Consider the following 12,510-nt stretch of genomic DNA (forward strand, 5'->3'; position numbering starts at 1 on the left):
TAGAGAGCAAAGGGTGGCTGTTTCAGCCACCCATGGCTCTTCAACCAATCTGTGGTTGTCGGGCATCATATCATTTCTGACTCCAAATTTATACGCTGCCGATAAGCAATCTTTTTCTTGCACATAGTCACACATAAGTACTTCACAGTAAGAAATACAACATACCATTAATACAGTGGAAAAACTGTGTTCAGAGTAACTGAGCAGCACAGTAGCATGACCAGAATATCTGTGTCAGCTGCTAGATAACAGCAACAACAAGCAACAGCAGCTTTTGGTCTCTACCTACAATGCTGTGTTTTGATTAAAAGGTTACTGTACAGTAACCCCCTTGGGGATGCAGAAATAAACTGTGTGTTGTGCGCCTGCATTTTGAATGCAGCCGCCCATGGGGCAGGTGTGAAATGTTCCACTTGTGGCCTCATGGCAGCACTCAAAAAGGCTGGAATTGTGGAGCATTTTGGATTTTCCAATGAGGGATGCTCAGCCTGCACTAGAGAGAAGTCCCTGCCGAGGCTGGTAGGAGGGCATGGAACAAGCCAACCACGCGCTCGTATACTAGAGTTCAGGCCCATTTCCTCTTTTGTCACATATAAAACAACAGATCAGTTGGGGACAGGCTTAAAATAGCCCTTGGAGACTATTGTTAAGTCGTCCCCAAACCACTTCCCCTTTCATTGATTAAATGACATTTTAGGATGCCCCACCGTGCCTGTGCCTCCTGGGAACTCTTGGCGGAAGAGTCAAGGATGCGTGTGCCATAGAGAATCATGGAGCCAGGGAACTGCATAATGGGGAGACCATACACTCCATAGAGAATCATGGAGCCAGGGAACTGCATAATGGGGAGACCATACACTCCAACCCCTTCTGTGTAGGGGAGAAACTGAGGCCTCTGCCCTTCCCCCTTTTGATGCTGTGTGGGAAGGAAATTTTGAAGGACTTATTCTAAAAATCTGAGGGAAAACAAAAGAAAGTTGAATAACAATGCGAAAATCGGATGCCATCCAAAGGGCCCTGTTTGTTTTTATTAATTGCGGCTCTCTCCTGTGAGCTTCCTTCTCAGCCATTTCTCTATTCTCAATCTGGGATCTCTTCTAGACAGACTCCTTTAAAATGTTTAGAATCTTTCTTCTTCCTTGAACAGGCTAGGTCTAGTACCATGAGCATGACCCTTACCAAGAAATCAACAGATCAGCCCCAAATGGAGTAGACGGTTCTTGTCTTAAATGCTGACTTCTCCAGGTCCCTGCCACCCAGCCCAGTCGGGGCCCAGAAGAGCTTTCATCCAGTGCAGGAGTCATTTTCAGGAAGGACCCACTCTCAGGGATGTGCACAGATTGCTGTCACAGAGCTGGCTCCCTTTTGGGAGCAAGGTTTCAGGATGTTGCCTCTGACCCCAGCCCCAGGAATAGCACCAGGAACACTAACTCAGATATTTTTTTCTAGGTTCCTTCTGACCAAGGGGACATGGCTCTGAAGATGATGAGACTGGTGACTCAGCAAGAATAGGATGGATGGAGCTGGAGATGAGCTGGTTTGGCCTTGGGGCACAGAGTGGAGCTGAGGCCGCTGAAGCTGTAGGAAGCGCCATTCTTTCCTGTATCTAACTGGGGCTGTGATCAAGAAGGTTCTGACCACTTCCGCAGAGGACAAAAATCATTGTCTGGAGGCAATTTGGAAATTATTTCTGCTTCTTAAAAAAACCTAAGATTTTTTTAAAAATTGATTTGTTTTGATCAAAATAAAGGATGATAATAGATATTATTTTTTCTTATGACAGAAGCAAATGATGTGATTTATAGAAAGACTAGGAAATACAGGTACCCAAAGAGTAAATCAACATCTTTATACCCCCTTCCCGGGGTAAGCACTGTTGCCAATTTAGCATATGTCCTTGCAGAATTTGTTTTATATATATATATACATATATATTTTTTACCAAAATGAATCATTACTTTATGTTGTTTTACTATTTGTTTGACATATCAGTATATCCGAAATACCTTTTCATGTCAATAAATGTTCTTCTATAACATTTTTAATGGCTGTGGAGCATTCTACTTTATGGTTGTACTCTAGTTTATTTACAAAATTCCCAATTGTTTCCGACAAGTATAATAATTTCTAGTTTGTTGCTATTATACATAGTGCTCTGTTGATTCACCCTGATAGTTAGATTTTTTTGTACCTCCTTATTTTCTTAGAATAAATTCATAAAAGTGTAATTATTTAGTCAAAGGATTGCCACATTTCCTTAAAATCAAAATAATTAGCTCAGGACTTTTAACTTTTTATTCATAGCTCAAGATCTACAAAAGGAGGTTTGACACCGTGGCTCACACCTATAAACCCAGCACTTTGGGAGGTCGAGGCAGGAGGATTGCTTGAGCCCAGGAGTTCAAGAACAGCCTGGGCAACATAGGGAGACCCCATTTCTACAAAAAAAATAAAAACATTAGCCGAGCATGGTGGCACATACCTGTAGTCCCAGCTACTCAGGAGGCTGAGGCAGGAGGATCACTTGAGCCAGGGAGGTTGATGTTGCAGTGAGCCATGATCAAGCCACTCACTCCAGCCTGGGTGACAGAGACCCCATCTCAAAAAAAAAAAAAAAATCTGCATAGGGGATCCTAACAGCTTCTAGGACTGTCTGAAAGAAATATCACCTCTGTAGTTGCAGGGCTGAGATTTTATTTATTTATTTATTTATTTATTTATTTATTTATTTATTTATTTGAGACAGGGTCTCACTCTGTGACCCAGGCTAGAGTGCAGTGGCACAATCATGCCTCAAGTGATCCTCCTGCCCCAGCCTCCCAAGCAGCTAGTACCACAGGCATGCACCACCACACCCAGCTAATTTTTAAAATTTTTTTGTAGAGTTGGAGTCTCATTATGTTGCCCAGGCTGGTCTCGAACTCCCAGGCTCTAGCAATCCACCTGCCTTGGGCTCTCAAAGTGCTGGGATTACAGGCATGAGTCACCAAGCCTGGCCAAAGGCTGAGATTTAAAAAAACAGCTGGGCACGGTGGCTCATGCCTGTAATCCCAGCACTTTGGGAGTCCAAGGCGGGCGGATCATGAGGTCAGGAGATGGAGACCATCCTGGCTAACATGGTGAAACCCCGTCTCTACACACACACACACACACACACACACACAAAATCAGCCAGGCGTGGTGGCGGGTGCCTGTAGTCCCAGCTACTTGGGAGGCTGAGGCAGGAGAATGGCGTGAACCCGGGAGGCAGTGCTTGCAGTGAGCCGAGATCGCGCCACTGCACTCCAGCCTGGGCAACCGAGCAAGACTCTTCTTCAAAAATAAATAAATTAATTAATTAATTAAATTAAAAAAATAAAAAACCCACAGCTTATTCCTGCAGACTGTGAGGAAACAGTTAACAGCAGGTTATGTCTACATGACCAGTTCCTTCAGACCCTGAGACTAAAAATAGGCTCCTGGGACAGAGACTACACATGTCGCTGTGGTTCACTGTTAGCAAGAACTCCAGTGTGCCCATGGAAAGGAAGAACCTTAGAAGCCTGTGCTGGATACCCCTGGACGTCACCAATGTGTATCCTTTTTACCTGTGCTTTTGATGTGCATCTTTTGTTACAAAAAAAAATTAGCTATTAGTATAACCTGCTACTGAGCCTTGTGAGTCTTGGTGAACCATCCAACAAAGCAGTGAATCATAAAGCAAGTTGAATTCCCAACCTCACAGAGTCTCTTCTGTTAAAAGTTAGTGCATTGGTTGAGAAGAAATGTAATTCTGAACATTGAGATGAGTCACCTGGGCAGATGAAGCTAGGGGACCTCAAACTTTTTTGGCCATTAGAAGCCGCCCTTCCATTGCTGTCTGGACAGGTTAATCGTGTCTTGCCCTAAGATCTTGAAGTAAATTCCTAGACTTGCCCAGGGCTCTTATTCCTGCTGTATAACATTCTCCTTCAACAGACACCCCTACCTTCCTAGGGAATCCCTGTGATCAGTTGACAAAGGAAGACAACTCTCAGGCTTGATTTACAGGCAGTGCTCCACAGTATGCATGCGTCACCTGAATGTGCATGGCTATAGCACCATGGCCACGCTCCAGGACAGCCCGGAAAGATGGTGTGAAGGGAAATCCTCCCAGTGGACAGAACTTGGAACAGTGCACTCAGCTCTTCATTTTCCCTGGAAGGGGAAATGAACAGAAGAATAAGTCTGCACCAATTCATGATTTAGCTGGGTATTCAGGAACTTTGGAGAAACTTGATTAGAAGGCTGGGCACAGTGGTTCATGCCTATAATACCAGCACTTTGAGAGGCTGAGGTGGGAGAATCCCTTGAGTCCAGGAGTTCAAGACCAGCTTGAGCAAGATGATAAGACCCTGTATCTACAGAAAATAAAAACATTAGCTCAGCATGTTGGTGCACCCCTGTGGTTTCAGCTACGTAAGAGGCAGAGGTAGGAGAATCACTTGAGCCCAGGAGGTTGGTTGAGGCTACAGCGAGCCATATTTGTACTCCAGCCTGAGTGACAGGGTGAGACCTTGTCTCAAAAAGAAAAAAAACTTGATTAGAAAATTGATAACAAGAAGCTCTGAGGAAGAGGTATGAGATTAGATCTCTGAATGGCCAAGTATGAAGATCATTGTTTTCCATCTGAATATTCAACTAGGGCAAGGGAAGATTTTAATAATCAGGTAGGTAGATGACCCATTCTGTGGCTATTAGCTTCCTTCAGCCACTCCTGTAGACTCATGAACAAAGTGGCCATGGCGGTGGGGATGGAGGCTATGCATGGGCTTGGCAACATGGACTTCCATTCACTAAGGGTGACCTGGTCACAACCACTGCTGAGTGCCCCATCTGCCAGCAGAAGAAACAACACTGAGCCCCTAATGTGGCATCACTGCTGAAGAGATCAGCCAGCTACCTGGTGTTAGGCTGATTACATTGGACCACTTTTATTATGAGGCAGGCAGCACTGTGTTTTCAATGGAATTAACACTTGCCCTGGACATAGATGTGCCTTCCTTTCCCACAATGCTTCTGCCAAAATTAGCATCTGTGGACCTACGGAGTGCCTTATCCATGACTATGGTATTCACAGCAAATGAAAGGCAGCAGTGAATTTATACATGTGGAATTGACTGCTCTCACCATGTTCCCCATCCTCTTGAAGCAACTGCCTTGACAGATGGTTGAATAACTGAAAATTCAGTTATAGTGCCAGCTAGGTGGGGATAGATTGCAGGGCTGGGGCACCACCCTCCTGTATGTGGTATGTGCTCTAAATCAACAGCCTTGTTTCTCCCATACCCAGGACTCATGAGTCCAGTTATCAAGGGATAAAAATGAAAGTGACTCCTCTCACTGTTAACCCTAGTGATCCAGTGGTAGAATTTTTGCTTCCCATCCCTGCAACTTTAGGTTTTGCTGGTCTAGAGGTCTTAGTTACAACGAGAGAAATGTTTTCTCTAGGAGACACAGCAGATAATCCGTGAAATTGGAGCTTGAAGCCACCATCTGGCCTCTTTGGGCACTGCATCAACAGGCAAAGTGCTGTCTGCAGTGATTGATCCTGACTATCAAGAGGAAATGGGGTTGCTCCTACACAATGGACGTAAGAAGGGAGAATGCAGGAGATCCTTTGGGGCATCCCCTAGTACTGCCATATCCTCTGATTGAGGTCAATGGAGAGCTACAACAACCCAATTAAGACCGCTAATGGCCGAGACCCTTCACAAAAGATTTAAGTCATTCCATCAGGCAAAAAGCCATGACCAACTGAAGTGCTTGCCGAGGGCAAAAGATACGCAGAATAAATCATAGATGAGGGCAGTCATAAGTACTATGACCTTGTGACCCACTGTAGAAACGAGGACTGTAATAATTATGAGTATTTCTTCTTTTGATGTGAATCTATTTTCATAAATATTAACAAAAAAACTTTTTTTTTGAGACAGGGTTATGCTCTGTCAACCAGGCTGAAGTGCAGTGGCACAATCACAACTTACTGCAGCCTTCACCCCCCACCTCCCTGGGCTCAAGTTATCCTCCCACCTCAGCGCCCCCAGTAGCTGGGACTGCAGGCATGCACCACCATGCCCAGCTAATTTCTGTATTTTTTGTAGAGATGAAGTTTTGTAGAGATAAAGTTTTGTAGAGATGAAGTTTTACCATGTTGCCCATGGCTAGTCTGAAACTCCTGGGCTCAAGTGATCTGCCCGCCTCGGCCTCCCAAAGTGCTGGGATTACAGGCGTGAGCCACCGCGCCAGGCCAGGATTGGGTGGTTTCTATTGCACTTCCCAGAAGGTGTCAGAGCAGCCAGTTTCAAACTTGCAAAAGCTTTTAACTGCTCAAGATAATTTATAGGGCTAACTATAACATGAACCTCAAAATTCTTGTTCCCTGGATGGCAAAAACCAAGAGGAGCTTGGTTATAAGGTCAAGCTCCCAAAGACATAACTGACCAATTTGCTGGGTCATCTTGAACGGTGGGCTTATGGGGTCCTAGGCCTGTGTTCCATCTTAAGGTACCCCTCTTTCTGACAGAACAATACGTAAAAACACACAAAACATACCAGATTTGCCGCAGCTTAAGACAAGCCTCATGAATCCTTTTTCTCAATTAAAACTGTGGAGGCGATAAACAGTGATTTTTGGGCCGGGCATGGTAGTTCATGTCTGTAATCCCAGCACTTTGGGAGGCCGAGGGGGCCAGATCACCTGAGGCTGGGAGTTTGAGACCAGCCTGACCAACATGGAGAAACCCCATCTCTGTAAACTACAAAATTAGCCGGGCATGGTGGCTCATGCCAGTAATCCCAGCTCTTCGGGAGGCTGAGACAGGAGAATCGCTTGAACCTGGGAGGCGGAGATTGCGGTAAGCCAAGATCACACCATTGCACTCTAGCCTGGGCAACAAGAGTGAAACTCTGTCTCAAAAAAAAAAAAAGAAAAGAAAAAACAGTGCTTTTTACCATTTATTCGGCCAGTTTGCACACACACACACACACACACACACACACACACACACGCCAGAACTTTGGTAAGAAATTCTTACCCTTTGGCTGACATGTCAGTGAAGTGGTGATGTTATCTGTGGTAAATACCCGGGGTTTGTCATCTCGTGCCAAGAAAATTTAGGACATGGACACACACAAGGAGTTTAGGAGCAGAGGTGTAATAGGCAAAAGAAAGGAAAAAAAGAGGAAAACAGCTCTCTCTCTAGTGAGAGAGAGGGGACTTCTTAGAGGAAAAGACTGGCTGGTGGTGGATGCACCCAATTTTATAATCAGGCTTGAGGAGGTGACGGCTGATTTACCTAGGGCTGATTGGTTCGATCAGATATGATGTTTACATAGTGCACTGGGAAGGCTGGCTGCCCCACCCTAATCTTATTATGCAAATGAACTTTCCCTTTGGCCGGTGCCATCCTGTCTGCTCCTTAATATACACGTGGTTGGCAGAGAAGAGAAGATAGAGCCGCCCTTTTGAACATGATTGACATGACTGCCGGCATCTATGTCTGCAGCTCGATTTTATAGGCTGCTCTTTGTTAGAAAGGTAAATGATTTGGGGCTGCTTTTCATTAAAAGGAAAACCTTACTGAGGACTTCTGTATCCTCACTATCTGCCTAAGTAATTTCTTCTTAACTTCTGTATCAGGTTTCTGGGTTTTCTTTCCTTGAGCGGTCTTAGCGACCTTGCTTGCTGCATCAAAGCGCTGGGGGCCAAGCTGCAACACAAAGGAAAATCATGGAACCACAGGCAAAAGCCTCTCAATATTGTAAGCTGCCCCCTGCAACCGGCTACACAGGGGACCCGAATTAACATTTTCCATTCCTGCCAGAGTAAAATACGTGTGACAAAACAAAGACATGAACCCCTCTGCTTAGCACCCAACATTGAACTGGCAAAGCTCAAACTTGCCCCGGGTTGGGCCCTGTCATCTTTAATTTAACCTCCGACCAAGAGTTTCAATATGTGGTCTCTGGGCAAGATGATCACCCTGAGTAGCAGAAAAGATAAGAAAGGGAAAGGAGAGAAAGTGAGAAAAGCATTGGTGGCAGCAGGGTGGGGAAGGCGAGGCAATCAGGGAGGCCAGAGAAAGACCCAGCCATTGCAGCAACATTGACCCAAAAGTTCAGATGGCTGCTTGTCAGTCGTGAAGGGATCTTCTCCAGGAGTCCCATCAGCTCGCAAGTTTCCCCTTTTGGGGAGAAAAATAGTTCCCCATGTCCCATGGTCCTGTGCATGCCTAATCCTGTCACCCACAGCTGTCAGCAGAGTGCAAGGCAGATTAATCCAAATAGAAGAGCAGTTAACGTCCCATAGTGCCAAACCTGTACTTAGCTGAGAGGGACTTTACCCACTAAATCTTAGGAAGAACTCACCTTCCTAAGTTGGGCCTCGAACCCAGGTTCGGTCAAGCATCGTTGCCTTTTCTTGGGGCCTTTAACCCTCTCTGTCTCAGGAGAGACTCTAACTCCTCTAAGTTGGGCCTCTAGCCCAATCCCATCCTTTACTCGGGTACCCCATCACTTACCCACAGTCAGCCAATCGGTGCTGCAGTCTATTTCCTGTGGGTCAGGGGTCTCCTCAGTATAGTCCCTTCGTGGTTGCCAGAAAGATGTTACCAGAAAGTGGTCCAGATCCAGACTCCAAGACAGGGTTCTTGGATTTCACGCAAGAAAGAATTTTGGGGGAGTCTATAGCGTAAAGTGAAAGCAAGTTTATTAGGAAAGTTAAGGAACAAAAGAATGGCTGCCCCATAGGCAGAGCAGCCCCAAGGGCTGCTGGTTGCCCATTTTTAGCTAAACAAGACAGTAGATTATTCATGAGTTTTCTGGGAAAGGTATGGGTAATTCCCAAAACTGAGGGTTTCTCCCCCTTTTATATCATACAGGGTAACTTCCTGACATTGCCGTGGCATTTGTAAACTGTCATGATGCTGCTGGGACTGTAGCAGTGAGGACAACCACAGGTCACTCTTGTTGCCATCTTGGTTTTGGTGGATTTTGGTCAGCTTCTTTACTGCAACCTGTTTTATCAGCAAGGTCTTTATGACCTGTGTCTCATGCTGACCTCCTAGCTCGTCCTCTGATTAAGAATGCCTTAACCTCCTGGGAATGCAGCCTAGAAGGTCTCAGCCTTATTTCATCCAGTCCCTATTCAAGATGGAGTCGCTCTGGTTCAAATGCCTCTCACAGCACCTCAGTCTCTCTCTTGCTCCTGCTCTGGCCATGTGAGGTGCCTGCTCCCCCTTCACCTTCACCATGATTGTAAGTTTCCTGAGGCCTCCCAAGAAGCCGAGCAGATGCCAGTACCATGCTTCCTGTACGACATGCAGAACCATGAGCCAATTAAACCTCTTTTCTTTACAAATTACTCAGTCTCAGGTATTTCTTTTTTTTTTTTTAGATGGAGTCTTGCTCTGTTGCCCAGGCTGGAGTGCAGTGGTGCGATCTCGGCTCACTGCAAGTTCTGCCTCCTGGGTTCATGCCATTCTCCTTCTCCTGCCTCAGCCTCCCAAAGTGCTGGGACTACAGGCACCCGCCACCGGGCCCGGCTAATTTTTTGTATTTTTAGTAGAGATGGGGTTTCACCGTGTTAGCCAGGTTGGTCTCGATCTGCTGACCTCGTGATCCGCCCACCTCGGCCTCTCAATCAGGTATGTCTTTACAGCAATGTGAGAATGGACTAACAAACATTTCCTGAGTTCTGTGAGCTGTTCTAGCAAACGATTAAACTCAAGAAAGGGATCATGGGACCCTCTGACTCACAGCCTGTCAGAAACACCAGGTGACAACCTGGACTTTTGATTGGCAACCAGCTGTGGGGTAGGTACTAACTTCAGATAGATCATGTCAGAACTGCATTGTAGTATACCCAGCTGGTGTCTCCAGAGAATTGGAGAATTGCTTGGTATAGGAACCCCCGCTAAACACACACACATCTGGTGTCACAAGTGAAGAACTGAGTTTTTCCTTTCGCTGTGAAGAAGAAGAAAACCCTTTTTTTCTAAATGCCTTGTGTCTGGTGTCATAGAAACTACATAGTGTCTCAGTCCTTTCCAGCTGCTATAACAAAATTACCTTAGACTAGGCCCTTCATAAATGACAGAAATTTATTCCTCACAGTTCTGGAGTCTGGAAAGTGCAAAACCAAGATGCCAGCAGGTGTGGTGCCTGGTGAGGGCCCTTTCATGAGGGTTCCATCCCCACTAATCACTCCTAAAGGCCCTATTTCTTTCTTTTTTTTTTTTTTAATTATTTTTTTTGTAGAGGGTCTCACTATTTTGACTAGGCTGGTCTCGAGATTTTGGCTTCAAGGAATTCTCCCACCTCGGCCACCCAAAGTGCTGAGATTACAGGCAAGAGGCACTTGTGCCAGTCCCATTTCTTCTTCTTTTTCTTTTTTGAGATGGAGTTTCACTCTTGTTGCCCAGGCTGGAGTGCAATGGCACGATCTCGGCTCACCACAACCTCTGCCTTCGGGATTCAAGCGATTCTCCTGCCTCAGCCTCCCGAATAGCTGGGATTACAAGCATGCTCCACCATGCCTGGCTAATTTTTTGTATTTTTAGTCGAGACAGGGTTTCTCCACGTTGGTCAGGCTGGTCTCAAACTCCCAATCTCAGGTGATCCACCCGCCTCAGCCTCCCAAAGTGCTGGGATTACAGGCATGAGCCACTGCCCCGGTCCCTAGCCCCACTTCTTCAGTACTATCCCATAGGCAATTCGGTTCCATATATGGAGAGATAGAACATTTCTGCTGGACTTGAACCCCTACATTTTAAAAATAGAATTTAAAAACAACCATAATACCATCATCACTCCCCTACTACCCCCCAAGTTAAAAATATCTTAATATCCTCAAATATCCAAAGCCCACGTAGACTACAAAGTTATTTCCACCAATTCAAAGTCCTGGGCTGGAGCATCTGATTAGTGGGCCTACAGGACTACTCTGTATCTACCAAGGAGGAGAGAGAGAAAAGGTATAACCTCATTGAGGCCCCAGTAGCTTCTCATCAGAGGATTCTGCCTGATGCTGGCAAGACAAAAAAAAAAAAAAAAAGACTTTTGCCAGGCGCAGTGGCTCACATCTGTAATCTCAACACTTTGGAAGGCTGAGGCAGGAGGATTGCTTAAGTCTAGGAGTTCAAGACCAGCCTGGGCAACATAGGGAGACCCCATTTCTATAAAAAATTTTTTAAATTAGCCAGGCATGGTGGTGTGCACCTATAGTCCCAGCTACTCAAGGAGGCTGACGTGGGAGAGCCTGGGAGGTCAAGGTAGTGAGCCATGATCATGCCACTGTACTCCAGCCTGGACAACCAAGTGAGGCTCTTCCCCTGCTCCGAAAAAAAAAAAAGAAATGACTTCCCATTACAAGTGGTGTCAGCAATAATGCAGAAGAGAGGGAATGGCCAGAAAAACTTTTGGACAGGAGGTCAGATTAAACTGAGCCCTATGAGATGGGTAGAGTGTAGGTACCTAAAGATGGGTCAAGTGTAGGTAACTAGAGAGACTAGAGGATAGGATATTTTTTATTTTATTTTTCCTTTTTTGTGATGGAGTTTCACTCTCGTTGCCCAGGCTGGAGTGCCATGGCGTCATCTCGGTTCACTGCAACCTCTGCCTCCTGGGTTCAAGTGATTCTTCTGCCCCAGCCTCCAGAGTAGCTGGGATTACAAGCATGTGCCACCACACCCAGCTAATGTTGTACTTTTAGTAGAGACAGTTTTCACCATGTTGGCCAGGCTGGTCTCGAACTCCTAACCTCAGGTGATCCACCCATCTTGGCCTCCCAAAGTGCTGGGATTATAGGCATGAGCCACCGTGCCCAGCGATATTTTTTATTTCTAATAAACTAGTAAGTGTAATAGTAACAAAATTTAGAAAATAAAGAAATGTAGGAAAATAGTTATTAAAAGTCTCATTACCCAAAAAAGTCATTTGGCTTAATTCATATCCCTATATTTTTTATTTAACGGGGCATTATAAGAATTATCTATGTTACTGTGAGTTCTTTGTCGGTATAATTTTTTTTTAAAGAGATAAGGTCTTGCTCTGTCATCCAAGCTGGAGAACACAGTGCAGTGGGATGGTCATAGCTCACAGCAGCTTTGAACCTCTGGGCTCAAGTGATCCTTCTGCCTCAGCCTCCTGCATAGCTGGGACTACAGGTGCCACCACCACACCCTGCTAATTTTTCAATTTTTTGTAGCAACAAAGTCTCATGTTGGTTCCCAGACTGGTCTTGAACTCCTGGCCTCAACCCTCCTGCCTTGGCCTCCTGAAGGGCTGGGATTACAGGCCTGAGCCACTGTGTCTGGCCTTGTAAATATCATTTTTAACAGATACATAATATTCCATTAAGAAAATGTTGTACACTTCATCTGACCAGTCCTCCATATTTTGACATTTATTCAAATTTCACTTTTTCTTTCTCTTGTTTTCAGACGGGGTCTTATTCTGTCACCCAGCTGGAGTGCAGTGGTGCCATCTTGG

At 45.5% G+C, this 12,510-nt stretch overlaps 1 protein-coding gene across 1 annotated transcript in view; it reads left to right on the forward strand.

Annotated features, from left to right (window-relative positions):
- Positions 1-2,045, forward strand: part of SCPEP1 (serine carboxypeptidase 1) — a 29,448-nt gene extending 27,403 nt beyond the window's left edge. Inside the window, exon 13 of the mRNA XM_055258822.2 lies at positions 1,450-2,045. Within this exon, the coding sequence (XP_055114797.1) occupies positions 1,450-1,512 (63 nt within the window). The 3' untranslated portion in view covers positions 1,513-2,045. The remainder of the gene's footprint in view (positions 1-1,449) is intronic.
- Positions 2,046-12,510: the final 10,465 nt, after the last annotated feature.

This window comes from Symphalangus syndactylus, chromosome 20, assembly GCF_028878055.3.
Source record: "Symphalangus syndactylus isolate Jambi chromosome 20, NHGRI_mSymSyn1-v2.1_pri, whole genome shotgun sequence".
NCBI lineage: Eukaryota > Metazoa > Chordata > Mammalia > Primates > Hylobatidae > Symphalangus > Symphalangus syndactylus.